Here is a 17,763-nt window from a genome sequence, read left to right on the forward strand (position 1 = left end):
CATGTGCTGCTCCATTTCACCAAAGTAAAAAGTAAGAAGGTCCAATGTCAACAGAACCATTTGGACTTAACACCATGTGCAGAGGGTGTTGTCATTTATAACTGAAGCAAACTGCAAAACTCAACACCCACACCCTGCTTTTCTCCGGGGATCTAGCCTAGTAGCTCTAAATGTCATATCCCGCTGTATGTTTGGAGGACCAAACTGTGAGTCAATAGTAATGATTTTGGGCATAAAAGGAAAATCGTTCGTTTTGACTCATACTGTGTATTTTTGGCTATTGCAAAAATGTATATCTGTTCAACATCATCCAGGGTCACATATACATTTCCTCTGTTTATTTTCCTGGTCCAGGAGAGCCTGCAAGCGCAGGTGGACTTATACTCTCGGTCTGTTGTTGTTCTTTGTTCAGGCGAGGATTTAAAAATGGTTTAAAAGAAGCACGAACTGATACACACTACAGGGATAAAGCCAAGTCCTGCAGCATTTGTTGTTGTTAACACTAGTGATCATTTTTCGGCAATGTTGACCTTGTTTGGATAAACATTACTAAATGAAAATAAGCACACTTTGGATAGTCCATAATCATCATTTATTAAACCCTCATGCTTTACCAAATCATGCGAGTCTATCCGACAAAAGGAGATCTATGTTCTTATACAACAGAAAATCCAAAACAAGCACCGAAACACGCTTTAAAACTAAACTGAACAGAAATATTTGTGGTCTTGTAAATTAACAGTTTCTATATTTTGTGATTCGCAAGTGTTTTCGCTATATATTTTGGGAAAACAAATGATGTTTATTTACATAATTTCATTATGGGATGTTAATCTCTGCTCATGTCGACTTTTGATGTTGAAAATTTGACTACAGTATAAAAAAGTCAATTTTATTGTCATTTTAGTAATTAACGTATAAGAAATAATATAGAGAGAAATAAGTTTGTAATAAAATAGCAAAAAATGTACTGGCAGCTTATTATAAGGTTATTGACACTGAGCTTTTGCTCACACAGACTTCCATTCATATGCACGCGAATGCGTCAGAATGGAAACGTGGGGTCATTCGTCAAGTTTCGCAGGATGCTGCGGTGCAAAGTTCAAGCTTGGTGAACTCTGACCTGCAAAATCGCATCATTTGACTGCGTGAGACCAATCGAGGATCAAAACATGACATCTCTGGACAGAAATTTAAAACATTGAGTATATAGTATATATATATATACATATATATATATATATATATATATATATATCATTTGTACTGTATAAGTTTTAACTCTGTTAAAAGTTGTTATAGCTAAAATCCTTCTTTAAAATTCTACTGAGGATGAAAATCTCGCATGGTCTGAGGGTGTGTTAATTAACAGCATTTTTTTCCCATTTCAAATGCCAAGAGCAGAATAAATCAGCTGTACTTGATCGAATAGCAAGCAGCACAATCCATTAATCAGTTCGTACCAAAATGCAGCGCTGCTTTAAGTCTGATAAAACCTGTAAATGTAATGAATCTGTTAAAACAATAAACAGTTTTACCTTGTCTCCTGGTTGTGGTCGCATGATGGACACCCGATCGTATCCTTTCTTCAGAAGTACCCACAATGCATCTAGTTTTCCCTGCACATCAAACACATGTAAACACATCAAAATCACTACTAAACAAAGAGAACCAAACTCCCCATCAACACAAAGTTTCCATCCACCAATTTCTATGCGTATTTTTGACTATTTTTGGCATTAAAAAGTGGTCAATGGAAATCCTGAGTAGTAAGTATCCTGAGTGAGGTAACATTTGTATCCATTATGAAAAAATGAGTATAAACTATTGAGCATTAGCTTAGGCAACCTGATAAAATGCAGTATTTGTTTGATTCTAAGTTTAGGAGTCAGTTGTTAAAATTCACTGGTGCATCCAAATATGAAATTTAATAAGCTTGGCAATACGTTTTTCAAACAAAAATTTTGTACTTTGTTATTACCTCCCAGAACCGTCTTGTAATGTATTGTAATGCAATGCAATGTGTAATGTAATATAGCACATATATTATGTATGGCCCCAAAGTGCTTCACAGTGAGGGAGTTCTCTCTACACCACCACCAGTGTGCAGCATCCATTTGGATGATGTGACTGCAGCCACAGGACAATGGCGCCAGTACGGTCACCACACACCAGCTATAGGAGTAATAGAGCTATTTCAGTGGATGGACATTATTGGTAGGCCATGGTGGGTAAGGGCCGATGGTGAGAAATTGTGCCATGAGGGTTTTAATGACCACAGAGAGTCAGGATCTTGGTTTAACGTCTCATCCGAAAGACGGCGCTCACTGACAGTATAAGTCCTCTTCACTACACTGGTGTATTAGGACTCACACAGACCAAAGGTTGAGCACTCCCTGCTGGCCTTACTAACACCACTTCCAAAGTCTTGAGCGGCTGTGGCCTAAAAGAGCAGGTTTCACACCTTCAGTTATGACTGTTCATTGGTTTCCTCTTTTCCTTCTGAGACTGAATGGCCAAGGACTGCCTTTTAAATTCCGTATTGATTATAAAATCTTGCTTCTTTCTATAAGGCTTTAAATAGTCTAGCTCATGTTTGTCTAACCAATATTTTGTCTCACCACAATTCAAACTACTTTTTAAGATGTGAAAACTTAAGGCTTCTGAAAGTACCCAGAGTAGAAAAGCCTACTAAAAAAGGTTGAGCGCTTTCATATATGACTCCTTAAGTCTGGAATAACCTTCCTGCTAATATCTGAGGCTTAGAATGGACCTGTAAAACTATTTCTAGAGATTCGTTTTACTTACTTAAGCCACATACATTCTATGCAGAGAATCAGAGAACAATTTAAACATGCTGTATCAACGCATTCAATGGCACATTAGAAACACGTTTTCTCAGGAAGTGATTTTATAGAGCAAACGCCACATTTAAGAATCCAGCACTTAGTCAGGGCCTTGGTTTAACATTTCATCTAAAATAAGACACTCACTGACAGTATAGTGTCCCTTTCACTATACTGGGGCATTAGGACTTACACAGACAGCAGATTGAGCACCCCCTGCTGGCCTTACTAACACCACTTCCAAAGTCTTGAGCAGCTGTGGCCCAAAAGAGCAGGTCTGGCACCTTCATAAGCCAGTTATAACTATTCATTGATTTCCCCATTTTCTTCTGAGACTGAATGCCCAAGGACTGCCTGTCAAATTCCATATTGACTATAAAATATTGCTCCTTTCTATAAGGCTTTAAATAGTCTAGCTCATGTTTGTTTAACCAACATTTTGTCTCGCCACAATTCAAATTGCTTTTTAAGATGTGAAAACTTAAGGCTTTTGAAAGTACCCAGAGTAGAAAAGTCCACTAAAGGAGGTCAACTGCTTTCATATATGGCTCCTAAAGTCTGGAATAACCTTCCTGCTAATATCTGAGGCTGAGAATGGACTTGTAAAACCATTTCTAGAGATTCGTTTTACTTACTTAAGCCACATACATTCTATGTAGAGGATCAGAGAACAATTTAAACATGCTGTATCAACGCATTCAATGGCACCTCAGAAACACGTTTTCTCAGGAGGGGATTTTATGGAGCATATAAAATCTTTATTTTCTTTATTTAAAAAATGTTTTATAATTTCATCATTTTAATTCGCACCTTTGGATGGAAACCTAGCTGTTGCCCTTTACATCTTAACAATGTGTTTTTCATACTAATAAATCATTCAAATTTGGAAAATAGGTAATATTAACAAAGAGATTTATGAACTCAACACCATGTTGACATTCTGGCTTTTTGTCAAAATAATGGATAAAGCTGAAAGCCACAGTTTAATCTGCCCTATGGTTATTAATATCAGCTTTCTAATGACTCTCAGCTTCGACAAAACATCCTTATTGCGCAACAGTGACTGTTTTTGCCAAAATAAGAGGTGGAATGGAAGATTAATCAGGGAACAGATAATAACACTTACATGTAAATGTAAAGTATGTACTTAAATAACAAATAAACACATGAGGTTGAGAGATAAATAAATAAAAACGAAATAAAAAGGAAGATACACAAAGCAGGGGGAGAAAAAACATTGGCAGCATTCAAAGCTTTTGGACGGCAGGCTTTGAGAGAGGTGAATTGAGGGAAACCTGGTTTTCAGTGTAATAAAATGCTGACTCCACAGGCCCAGTTTCCTGGATGTCGCAACAGTTTCTGGTGTATATTTCAAATCCCCAAGCTATGATTCATGAGCGACCGATTTCAAGGATTGACATCTCGAGTCATGTTTTTAGACATATTAATTCAGCAGAAGAACTGCATGGTGGGAGGCTGCTCATGTATGACTGTCAGCAAAATTAATCTCATTTATAGCCTTGCATTTAATGGAAAACAAACAAAATATCAGGAGAGACAAAGCACAAAGACCAATCTGAGGTGAAGCGAATACTTTAGATTATCACTTAACAAAGCCATATATTAAGATCTGGGAAGTCTAGCTCTGGTAAGCAAACAATGAGCTCTTGTAATCAGTGTGTTGGATGCAGGAGAAGAAACTTAAGCAACATTGACAAAGGGCAAAAACCTTCACTCTGAATGGCCAAGGACTGCCTGTTAAATTCCGTAATGATTATAAAATATTGCTTCTTTCTATAAGGCTTTAAATAATCTAGCTCCTGTTTGTCTAACCAACATTTTGTCTCGCTACAATAATAATAATAATAATAATTCCTTACATTTATATAGCGCTTTTCTGGGCACTCAAAGCGCTTTACACAATGGGGGGGATCTCCTCATCCACCACCAGTGTGCAGCATTCACCTGGATGACGCGACGGCAGCCATTTTGCGCCAGACCGCACACCACACACCAGCTGATTGGTTGAGAGGAGACAGTGATGAAGCCAATTGGAATATGGGGATGGTTAGGAGGCCATGATGGACAAAGGCCAGTGGGCAGATTTGGCCTGGATGCCGGGGTTAAACCCCTACTCTTTTCGAAGGACATCCTGGGATTTTTAACGACCACAGAAAGTCGGGACCTCGGTTTAACGTCTCATCCGAAAGACGGCGCTCACTGAGCAGTATAGCGTCCCCGTCACTATACTGGGGCATTAGGACCAACACAGGCCGCAGGTTGGGCGCCCCCTGCTGGCCTCACTAACACCACTTCCGGCAGCAACCTAGCTTTCCCATGTGGTCTCCCATCCAGGTACTGACCGGGCGCAGCCCTGCTTAGCTTCAGTGGGCGACCATGTGAGAGTTCCAGAGAGCTAGCTGCCGGATCCAAACGGCTCTTTAAGAAAACTTAAAGCTTCTGAAAGTAGACAGAATAGTTAAGTCCACTAAAGGAGGTCGAGCGCTTTCATATATGGCTCCTAAAGTCTGAAATAACCTTCCTGGTAATATCTGAGGCTGAGAATGGACCTGTAAAACCATTTCTAGAGATTTAATTTACTTATTTAAGCCACATATATTTTATCTAGAGAATCAGAGAACAATTTAAACATGCTGTATTAACGCATTCTATGGCACCACAGTAGTTTACTCAAGAAGTGATTTTAAGGATGAAACGCCACATTTACGAACTAAGTCAGGGCCTTGGTTTAACATTTCATCTGAAAGAAGACACTCACTGACAGTACAGTGTCCCTTTTACTATACTGGGGCATTAGGACTCACATAGACCGCAGGTTGAGCACCCGCTGCTGGCCTTTCTAACACCACTTCCAAAGTCTTGAGTAGCTTTGGCCTTAAAAGAGCAGGTCTGGCACCTTTATAAGCCAGTTATGACTGTGCATTGATTTCGTCTTTGTCTTCTGAGATTGAATGGTCAAGGACTGCTTGTTAAATTCCGTATTGATTATAAAATTTTTCTTCTTTCTATAAGGCTTTAAATAGTCTAGCTCCTGTTTGTCTAACCAACATTTTGCTACAGATTTCCAGCTTTCTTTAAAAGACACTGACTGAATATACAATGTTTTTATAACACCTTTAAAAACAGTATTGTTCTCACCTTTATGGGCGAGTACCATTTTCGAGGGCCTGGCGGTTTCCTCATGCCATTATTTAAGATGCGAGCAGGAGGAACTTCAAACTCTTGCTCTGGCATTTTCACCCTCGCGTTCTTCGCCTTTTCCAGTTTAGCGCCCTCCTCGGTTGAACCCCTCTCACCCCAACGAACCTGAAATATTATCCAACATGTTATGAGATTACAATAAAAATCTCAGGATGATGGATGTTGATAGGTTTAGATAATGTGCATTACTTTTAATCAGAGACAAGGATGTGTTGGTAACAATCAAATAAACTCATTATTAAAAAGACAACAAAACTAATTAGTTTACAAATGAAGTTCCGTGTAATAAAATGACATGACGCAAGGAAAAAGTATTGAACACATGAAGAAAGTGAGGTGTAGAAAGACAATGAAAGCCCAGACAGCAGGTGAAATCTCTTAGTAGTTCTTCAGCAACCATCTGCCCTTCCTCATCATAAAGGAATATTAGCTGCTTCAGTCCAACATTTACATTAGCAGGAGGATCAAGATGAAACCAGAGTGCACTTTTCAGCAAGTCAATGATCCAAAACACAGCCAAGGAAACTCTCACATGCTTTCAGAGAAAGAAAATCAAGGTGTAGAATGGCCCAGCCAATCACCTGACTTAAATCCAATAGAAAATACTATCAGATTTGATTGACACTTGTTTAGCACACTTGTTTAGCTCAAACGTAAACTGCCTTTCTTGCGATCGCAAACTCTGGTACTTTACTGATAGCCTTTTTAATGGCGAAAAAAAAAGTTTAATCAGAGACGGTGGTTGTCAAAAACAAACATACAAGTTTGCGATGCAGTTTGCGAATGTTCATTGGAATGATGGATTTAGGAAACACCAAATCAACAAACTATGTTTGTAACGATGGAATTAGTGACCTTAGTTGGCTAACAATGGTTTTCAAAAACAAACGCACAAGTTGGAGACAAAGTTAGAGAATGTTTGTTGGGACAATGGATTTGAAAAACACCAAATCAACTAACTATGTTTGTAACGACAAAACTTGCGACCTTATGTGGCTAACAATGGTTTTCGGAAACAAACGTACAAGTTTGTGATGCAGTTTGCGAATGTTAATTGGAATGATGGATTTGGCAAACACCAAAATCAACGAACTATGTTTGCAATGAAGGGACTTGCGACCTTATTTGGCTAACAATGGTTTTTTGGAAACAAACACACAAGTTTGCAACAAAGTTTGTGAATGTTCAATGGAATAATGGATTTTGGAAACACCAAAATCAACAAACTATGTTTGTAACGACAGAACTTACAACCTTAGTTGGCTATCAATGGTTTTCGAAAACAAACAATCAAGTTTGTGATGCAGTTTGCGAATGTTTAATGGAACGATGCATTTGGGAAGTGCCAAATCAACAAATTATGTTTGTAATGACAGAACTTTCGACCTTAGTTTATCTAACAATGATTTTTGGAAACGCATCCCTGGATGACTAAATAAACCATTGTTAGCCAACTAAGGTTGCAAGTTTTGTTGTTACAAACATAGTTTGTTGATTTAGTGTTTCCCAAATGCATCGTTCCAATGAACATCCGCAAAGGAAACTATATGTGCTGTTTACATATAATTCAATTAATATGGAAACCGAGTGCATGTTTTTTCCAAAACTAACACTGAATTTTAAAAAAATGTGTGTGCGTGTAAAACAATATAATTTGCACAAAAACATTTTGGGGTTTTTCTTTAAAGAAGTTGTGTCTTCACCTCGTTTAGAGCGTCATTATAGATGTTTTACGTCATAACTAACGTGGTTCAAATGGATCTGCAACAGAGCAACTACGGTTTTGGGAAACACTCGTTACTACATTGTTCTTTTCCCAAGTGATGCATCATGATAGTTAACTATGATAGACTATGATAGTTAAGTCATGAGTTATCTCGTTGTTTGGGAAATGGTTTGGGAAAACCAGCCTCGTCCAGCTGGTTATCAATTGGTCAACAAGCCAACAACAGGTTGGTTTGAACACTTTTTTTGTCATGCTTATGTCTGGTGTTGTTGACGAAGCCTTCTGTAGGCATGGAGTACAGTATTTTAAAGCATACTTGCATTTGACAACCCAATTTCTGTTTTTCATCAGTTGTGGCCTATTTTATCGCTTTTAGCAACATTGCTGAGTGCAATTACAATGCGATGAAGTCTCTTGGCAAGTAATGTACACAACAATGGTTTCATTGTAAGCAGGGGCAGACTGTCAACTGGAGATTTACTGACAGAATTCATTATCCTTAAGAAAGACACTTAACCCCAGGTTCCCCAAGAGACACGGCCCTCTTCCTCTGGATGAAAGCATCTGTTGAGAGACTGAGCTTGTTCCACAGCGAGTGATAAAACTTGTTTACCTCCATCCTCTTAATGCCACCAACTCCTCTTCCTCCATAGTAGGACGCGTCCACCGTGGGCCACTTCTTCTTAGGACTTCCATCCTCTTCGTCATCCTTATTATGAAAAACAAGACAATGAAAATGTGACCTACAGTACTCTAAATAGAACTATTCACACTCTAAAAAGTGCTGGATTGTCATAACCAAACATTTGGTCAAATATGGACAAACCTAATTGTTGGATTGAAAAGTGGGTAAAGGGATGTTCATAAGACAGTCATTAAACCTTTATAGTCATGACATTGAGATTTTATGCATGCTTATAAGAACTGCTTATAAGGCCCCGTTTACACTAATGCGTTTTCGTGTTAAAACGCATACGTTTTGTTACGGTTATGCCATCCGTCCACACTACGCTGGAGTTCTCGAGCGCCGAAAATGGAGCATTTTGGAAACGCTGGAGAGGCCGTTTTCATTCTAAAACACTGCTGCTCTGTTTTAGTGTGGATGAGGAAAAACGGAGACATCTGAAAACGGAGGCGGGACTGCTGAGATTCGCTACCTGATTGGGGCTTTTGTGTCAATGCGTATACTTCCCTTATTCGTCAAGTCCCTATCACATGGCTTTAACGCTACCGGAAGACAGTACTGTAAACAACAACATGAGCACAGAAATGGGAGCGTTGTTTGCACTATTGTCTGTTTTAGGCGCCATTGTGCAGTTATTCATTTGTTACGTTTAGTAACAACTCGACCTCGTCGTCTGTCCACAAAAATACCTCTCTTGCTTCCTTTGCCATCGTGTTTATTGTTCAACCGGCAATTGTTGACTAACAATAACCAAATGCCGAGCGAGACTCATGCTTTCTGTTTATACTAGAAAGCGCATGGCCAGAGTGCGCAATTGGTCACGTGACATGTTTTTGGTGGCGTAGTGTGGACGGAGATATGTTTAGAAACGCTAGGTGAAACGCTAGTGTGGACGCGGATCATTTTTGATCTAAAACACCGTTTTAAAACTAAAACGCACGAGTGTAAACGGGGCCTAAGTGTAGTGTGGTTGGGTCAGTTATGTCATCTTAAATGGTGACATTGTTTAAGATTTGATAATCAAATACGTCATAACCTGTCTCTGACAAAAGTACACAAATCCTTTACTTGAGTAGAAATACAGACACGTGTGTTTTAAAAGTTGAAGTACTGATTACACTTTTTTGCTCAAGTAAAAATAAAGAAGTACAGCCTCAAACATGTACTTAAGTAAAAAGTATCCATACTTCCTGTTTTAGTTTCACGCTGGTAACTATACCTCACAGCTTACATTCTAATGTTTGATGTAAACAACAAAGCTCAAAGAGTCAGCATGTGTCATCATCTTGACACACTCAGCGTTCAGCATGTGGTTTTGCTGCTTTTATGTGAAGTTTATTCATAAACTAATTTCGAGAGGAGCACAGCACGTGATTATGATTGAACACGGCTGGTTCTGCATTAGCATGCATGATCCACCAATCAAGCCATTCCTAACCACTATAAAGAGCCAGGGTTTTTTCACTACAGTCATCTTCGATTTGAAGAATCCCCCCTTCCACCCCTACCTTTTCACCTTTCCCTCCATAGGGCAGCACGGTGGCTCAGTGACTAGCACTGTCGCCTCACAGCAAGAACGTCACCGGTTCTAGTTCCTTAACAGGCCGGTGGTCGTTTCTGTGTGTAGTTTGCATGTTCTTCCCGTGCTTGCGTGGGTTTTCCCCGGGTTCTCCGGTTTCCTCCCACATTCCAAAAACATGTACAACAAGTTAATCGTTAAATCTAAATTTTAATACAGGTAATCTGATAATGCAGCATATCTTTTAATAGCCTTCAATCTTAATCTTTAGCTATTATAAAAAGGGGAGTTGTCGAGATCTACCTAAGCTCGAGGCTCCCCTCTCTTCCTCCAAACGGGAGGGAGCCCAGGGCTCAAGAACCTTCGAGCTCAGGGCTCTCTCCCGGGACAGAATGCCAAACTTGCTTATAATCAATCATCAGCTAAGTGTGAACTCTTGAAATGAACATCGAGAGCTACCATTCATGCTCAAACACTCTAAAATGATTCTGTAGGCCTATATCAGTTTATAAATAATAAACATTTTTAATTTAACAACCAAACACATTAAGGGCCCTATCATACACCGGGCGCAATGTGGCGGCAAGGCGCGATGCAATTGTTGTTTGCTAGTTTCAGCTCGGCGCAAGAGTCGTATACGATATTGGGTTTGTCCATCACAATCTCACGGCAATTCGTAACTTTTTCATTTAGTGGCTTATTCGTACGGATTCGTACGATCTTATTTGTACTTTTTAGTACGATTTGCTCATCCCCCAATGACGGTTGGGTTTAGGTGTGGGGTTAGTTGCTACGCCTCCTTTTTAAAATCGTACAATTTCGTACGACTGAACTCATACAAATTGCTAAAACGTAAAATACTTACGTTTTCTCGTGAGATCAGGCTGGTTTGTCAGAATCCGAAGCTGGGTTACATCAACCAAGCATTTTCCAGAGAGCACAGAAACATTTTTTTTTTTTTTTTTTTTAGCACACAACTACTAAAAAAAACTGTTAAAATACGCAAATGTCAACATCCTCGTTGTTGAAGTTCATCTACAAATCACACAAGGTGAAAAAATACAACGCATTTCAAGACATGGTGGTTTACTACCATCTTAAATTTCTACATTGAGATGTTCTCTACACGTCTTGCTAAAACAAACAAAACCCAATTGTTAAAAGTTTTGTTTGTTTGTTCTAAGAGCATATTTTTTGGGGTCTTATTCAAATGGCAGAGCGTTTTCCTAAATGAGGTGTGACTCACTCTTTTAAAACATGACTTTTTCATTTATTGCCTCTCTCCGAAAGGCACGAGCCACGCTTATTACGCCCTCCCTTGCTCTTCCTGGTCCAATAAAAGAAGTCCAACTTGGCTCGCTCCAGTTATGACTTTATTTTTCCAGCTAAAGGAAATTTAACCCCGTTTAACAATCAGCGCTCAGAATCTGAACAGCCATCTTTCATCAGTGCATCCATGCTTAATCAAAAAGGTTAACAGCTGTCCCTCTCCCTTTATATTTCAGCCGGACCACCCACCAGACTCCCCCTCACATGTTTTGTATCCTGAAAAGTTCCTTAAAGAATACTTTAGGGAAAATTCCCCAAGCCGCAGCCATTCCACGTATTCCTATGGTCTTACAGAAGTGACATCACCGGGGAAAGATTTATGAAAATATGCTATCATATTACAGGTCTTTAATAAAGCCAGACTGAACTAATTCACTTTCGTGCAGCGGTTAAAACAACAGCCAACAAAACATCTGCATATGCCTAATTTTAAATAAGAAGTCCCTAGTAACAATGACTATAGAATACACTAGATTTGTCACTTGTAGAGTTTTGAATGGAGAAAAGTTAATAAGGTTAATATGGCGAATGAAGCCCCACCTTCTAGTTATTGTTGTCAACAAAGACGCTGGTATCTCATACTTGCTTAACATACAGATATATCCAAATAAAGCATGAAATCTGTACATTTAAATGAACCAACTATACTTGAAAACAAAAGTTTTTTGGTTTTGTAATCTCTACGAAATAAACACCTGTCATCACATGACCGCAACTACTCAAACTCCCACACACTTGTAAACACAGGGTCGCTGTCATTTCTGGAGGAGATTCAACATCAAGACCAAGTTGTGGATTACTTCGAAAAAGCAGCGTGATCTGACGAAGCATTATTCAGAGGATGATATTGTGTTAATGGGGTTGGTGTTGTGATCTTGTTACTTTCGTGTGTGCATGCGCATTAGCTTGCTCGGGCAACCTGAAAAAATGCAGATATAGTTTGATTTGAACGTTTAGAAACTAAACTTAAGATACAGTTGTTGTTTAATTCTATTGGTGACTTTAAATACGTAATGTAATCATAAGCTTGGCAAACAGTTTTGAAGAAATTGATGTTTCCTCTTTCAGACAGAATGCCCGATGTTACTGATATTATTGAGAGGCGCTTCAAAGATGGTCGGCGTGTGAAATTACTTGACTTAAAGGGACTTTGCTAGTAAACGGTATAAAGATTGAGGAAAAGTTATAACATAATCAAAGGTTAATTATACATTTTATTGTCTTCATATGTACTTTATGTGTGGATTAGACATGGTGCGTTATCCTGCTGGAAGTAGCCACCAGAAGATGGGTACACTGTGGTCACAAAAGGAGGGGTATGGTCAGCAACAATACTCAGGTAGGCTGTGGCATTGACATGATGCTCAATTGGTACTAATGGGCCCAAACAGTGCCAGGAAAATATCCCCCACAAATTTAGACGTGTGTTCAGAGATGCTCATCTACAGACCTTGGTTGTAACGAATGGTTATTTGAGTTACTGTTGCCTTTCTACCAGCTGGAACCAGTCTGGCCATTCCCCTCTGACCTCTGGCATCAACAAGGCATTTGCGCCCACAGAACTGCCGCTTACAGAGTATATTGTCTTTTTCAGACCATTCTCTGTAAACCCTGGAGATGGTTGTGCGTGAAACCCCCAATAGATCAGCAGTTTCTGAAATACTCAGACCAGCCAATCTGGAACCAACAATCATGTCACGCTCAAAGTCACTTAAATCACCTTTCTTCCCCATTCTGATGCTCGGTTTGAACTGCAGCAGATCATCATGACAGTTGCTGCCATGTGATTGGCTGATTAGAAATTTGCGTTAAGAAGCAGTTGAACAGGTGTACCTAATAAAGTGGCTGGTCAATGTACTATCCAGTTGTAATCACAATAAGTGATAATGACCGGCTAACTATATCAGTTATTGCTTAATCTGATATTGTAACGATAAAGATTATCTTAAACTGTTTGCTAAAAAATTATTCATTGTATTGTAGACAACTGACTGCAAACACTGCTGCTAATTGATGGACCTTTTTTTTTTAAATTCTCTCTTATCCGGCTCTTTGTGTCTGTTCATTGAGGCTATGGGATTGCCATTATTTTGATAGTCCTTGGCAGATTATTTTGCTTGTTTTAAGGACAAACTCACTTAATTTTGACACATTATTACCTAAAACAAGACAATATGTTTTGCTTGTTTAGAAAATGCTTTTTGATTCAAGAATTCTTAGATATTTGCACAAGAAACAAGACAAAACAAGAAAGAAAGCCATATTTTTGCAGAGCAGCCAGATCACAGTCATGTTAAAAATAAGTTTAGCAACACAAATGTACAGTATGTGAAATGTTATTTAATTAGATTGTGATGTTTACCTTTACATACCCATAAAATAAGACAAAAGTTCTTACCGAACTGTCTTCCACTGGGGGTGGTGGAGGCTCATGGATGATCTGCAAAGAGAGAGAGTTTAAGATCACCTATATTTTTATAATTTGATAACAGTTAAAACTATTTTACTTTCAAAAGCATCCTTTCAAACCATCAAAACAAGTTCATTATTAATCAGCGTACATAAGAGAGAGAGAGAGAGAGAGCGAGAGAGAGAGAGAGAGCGAGAGAGAGAGAGAGAGAGAGACAGAATAAAAAGATAAACAATCTCACATGAGCCCACTCATGCTGGCATGTAAGACCACATGCTCTCACACACACACACACAAAAACTTGTTTTTATCTTCCACTGACAAGTCAAAGGACCCAAGTAATGTTTTCAGTGCGTGCCAGAAAATCAGGTTACGCGAAAACACATGGCTAAGGAATTGCAACCCTCCCCTCTCCATTTTCAGTCTGTTTACAAGCAAAGAATGACCTAAAAACCTGGAAGCCAGATTCAAACCCTAAAAGACAGCACTTACCATTAAGCTTTTCCAGGTATGTGTCTTTCGGAGAGTTCAAAACCATTATTCACGTGTCCAGAAGCCACTAGTACTACGCTTTAAACAATATAGTACATGGTGATCCTGATTTCTGATCCATACTGTACTTCCAGCTATGTTAATATTAGCATCTATTCTAAGCTATCAGCCAAATATTTCGATATTTAAAACTACTAAATACTGGTAAATGTTGTTTAAATGATCTAGAAGCAGATTTGGATGAACAAAAATGCTATTAAATACTGGTAAAAGTTGTTTAAAGGATGTAGAAGCAGATTTAGATGAACAAAAATACTATTAAATACTGGTAAATGTTGTTTGGAGAATGTAGAAGCAGATTTAGTATCCACTCAAATGCAAAACAACTGTGAAAGAGCTCATGTTGTTGTTTTGAAAGTCCTTTGGAATTCTAGGAATTGTATGAAAAACATGTCAAGGATAGTGACATTAAAAGTCCCAGAGTGTAGTAATAATTCAATTTGTTTTGTTTTCTCTTTACACTTAATAAATAATAGACAAAATAAGCATACTTTATATAAGCTTGAAGTTATTTGTAGTATAGTATAGTATAGTTAAAAACAAAAATTCTGTCATATTTTATTCTCCCTTCACTTGTTTGAGTTTCTTCTGTTGATCACAAAAGAAGACATTTTGAAGAATGATGTGGTTGCTGGCCCCCATTGACTTCTATAGTATTTTTTCCTACTTTGGAAGTCGGTGGGTGCCAGCAACCAGCATTCTTCAAAATATCTTCCTTTGTGTTCAACAGAAGAAACTCAGCAGGGTTTAAAACCACATGAGGGAAAGTAAATAATAAGATCATTTTCACTTTTGGATGAACTATGCCTGTATGTATACCTAAGAAAAGTTTTCTTCATGCAAGTACTGCTTAGAACAAAACCTGCCACCTTTTTAGTCTAAAAGACTATACCTTTAAGCAACACTATTTACCAGATTATTATTTGAACCTGCAATAAAAACACTTTTTAAAAACACAAGTTTTCTTTAAGGGAATTTAACATTATATTAACTTTTTTCATTAATGCATTTATTCATTTTCCTTCGGCTTAGTGCCTTATTTATTATAGGGTCACCACAGCGTAATGAACCGCCAACTATTCCAGCATATGTTTTATGCAGTGGATGTCCCTTTCAGCCACAACCCAGTACTGGGAAACATCCATTCACACTCATAGACTAAGGCCAATTTAGTTAATCCAATTCACCTTTAGAGCATGTCTTTAGACTGTGTGGGAAACCGGAGCACCTGGAGGAAACCCACGCAAACACAAGGAGAACATGCAAACTCACACAGAAAAGCAAACTGATTCAGTCGGTACTCAAACCAGTGACCTTCTTGCTGTGAGGCGACAGTGCTAACCACTGAGCTACCCTTTTGCCTATATACTTCTCAAAAAAACAATAACCAAAATGATATAATAACAATAATAATGAGAAGAATAATAATAATAATCTGTTGTTCTTCCATGTCTTATTTGTAACAGGAAAGAAACTGATTTTAAGAAAATCTTATTTCATAATCTTCCTAGAAATCTTTGGATTCGTTTTGATTTTATGCTAAATCATTTCAATACACATCATGTTATAATTACAGCGATATGTCTCTTAAAATATGAAAGTTTTGTCATCATTCACTAAACCACCGCCACTTCTTTTGTGTTCAATAGAACAAAATGAAACTCACGAACCTTTAGAACAACCAGAGGACGAGTAAATAATGCATCCATTAAGTATCCATCTCGGAATTAGCATTTAGAAACTGCCAGAAAAAGAAAAAAAAAACAACTAGCATAGCATTAGCATGTAACCAGTATTTACTATACTGGAAAACAGCTTTAGGATTAGGCTAATTAGCATAAGGCTACTTGGAAATCAATATACACTCACTAGTCACTTTATTAGGTACACCTTATTAGTATGGAGTTGGACCCATTTTTGCCTTTTGAACTGCAATAATTCTTCGTGGCACAGATTTAACAAGGTACTGGAAATATTCCTTAGATATTTGGGTCTATATTGACATGATAGCATCACGCAGTTGCTGCAGATTTGTCAGCTGCACATCCATGATTTGAATCTCCCATTCCACCACATCCCAAAGTTGCTCTATTGGATTGAGCTCTGGTGACTGTGGAGGCCATTTGAGTACGGTGAAATCATTGTCATGTTTAAGAAACCAGTCTGAGATGATCCACGCTTTATGACATGGTGCGTTATCCTGCTAAAAGTAGCCATCAGAAGATGAGTACACTGTGGTCTTAACGGGATGGACATGGTCAGCAACAATACTTTGGGAGGTTGTGGTGTTGACATTGCTTAATTGTTACTAATGGACCCAAAGTGTGCCAAGAAAATCTCCCCCACACCATTATATCACCACCACCAGCCTGAACTGTTGATACAAGGCAGGATGGATCCATGCTTTCATGTTGTTGACGCCAAATTCTGACCCAACCATCCGAATGTCACAGCAGAAATCGAGAATCATCAGACCAGGCAACGTTTCTTTAATCTTCTATTGTCCAGTTTTGGTGAGCCTGTAAGAATTGTAGCCTCAGTTTCCTGTTCTTAGCTGACAGGAGTGGCACACGGTGTGGTCTTCTGCTGCTGTAGCCCATCCGCCTCAAGGTTAGACGTGTTGTGTGTTCAGAGATGCTCTTCTGCAGACCTCGGTTGTAACGGGTGATTGAGTTAAAGTTGCCTTTCCATCAGCTATCTATCAGGAACCAGTCTGGCCATTCTCCTACGACATCAACAAGGCATTTGCGCCCACAGAACTGCCACTCACTGAATATTTTCTTTTTTTCAGATCATTCACGGTAATCCCTAGAGATGGTTGTGCGTGAAATTCCCAGTAAATCAACAGTATCTGAAATACTCAGATCAGCCCATCTGGCACCAACAATCATTCCAAAGTCAATTAAATCACCTTTCTACCCCATTCTGTTGCTCAGTTTGAACTGCAGCAGATCGTCCTAATCATGTCTACATGCCTGAATGCCTTGAGTTGCTGCCATGTGATTGGCTGATTAGAAATTTGCATTGACAAGCAGTTGGACAGAAAAATAAAGTGGCCGGTGAGTGTATTTCAATAAAACACAACTATTCCTCTGCTGTTTCAAATCTCACTTTTATTTTCCGTGGTAACTCAGGATAACTTTCCCAAACAGAGTCGTGCACCCTTGAAGATCGCGGAGAGATTTAAGTGGCAGTCAGACAGAATTACCTTGTACACACAGACGAGTCTTTTTCCATTTTTGTTCTCAAGACTTGTAAAAATATTCATTTCTTCAGGCGTTTTGCCTAGCAGGTTTGAGCTTGACCGACACACATGTTTTTTTTTTCGACGTCTAAACCACATGTTAATAAATAAAGCCAAGCTATTTAAACATAGCAATAAGCTAATGCTAATTCGGTCCAACAGCTGGTCTCCATGGAAATGGGTGGTGTTTGAGCTGCTTCAACCTTAACATGAACTTCACTGCAGAGCTC

The 17,763-nt window shown here is 38.7% G+C and overlaps 2 protein-coding genes across 2 annotated transcripts in view; one reads left to right on the top strand and one right to left on the bottom strand.

Annotated features, from left to right (window-relative positions):
* gfpt1 (glutamine--fructose-6-phosphate transaminase 1) overlaps positions 1-17,763 on the top strand; it is a 117,386-nt gene that overhangs the window by 95,059 nt on the left and 4,564 nt on the right. The window lies entirely within an intron of this gene.
* antxr1a (ANTXR cell adhesion molecule 1a) overlaps positions 1-17,763 on the bottom strand; it is a 103,672-nt gene that overhangs the window by 14,359 nt on the left and 71,550 nt on the right. The window contains exons 15-18 of the mRNA XM_001332805.10: positions 13,726-13,767; positions 8,408-8,503; positions 6,006-6,173; positions 1,539-1,619 (exon numbers count right to left, since the gene is read on the bottom strand). Of these exons, the coding sequence (XP_001332841.5) occupies positions 1,539-1,619; positions 6,006-6,173; positions 8,408-8,503; positions 13,726-13,767 (387 nt within the window). The remainder of the gene's footprint in view (positions 1-1,538; positions 1,620-6,005; positions 6,174-8,407; positions 8,504-13,725; positions 13,768-17,763) is intronic.

Source organism: Danio rerio, chromosome 8 (assembly GCF_049306965.1).
Source record: "Danio rerio strain Tuebingen ecotype United States chromosome 8, GRCz12tu, whole genome shotgun sequence".
Taxonomy (NCBI): domain Eukaryota; kingdom Metazoa; phylum Chordata; class Actinopteri; order Cypriniformes; family Danionidae; genus Danio; species Danio rerio.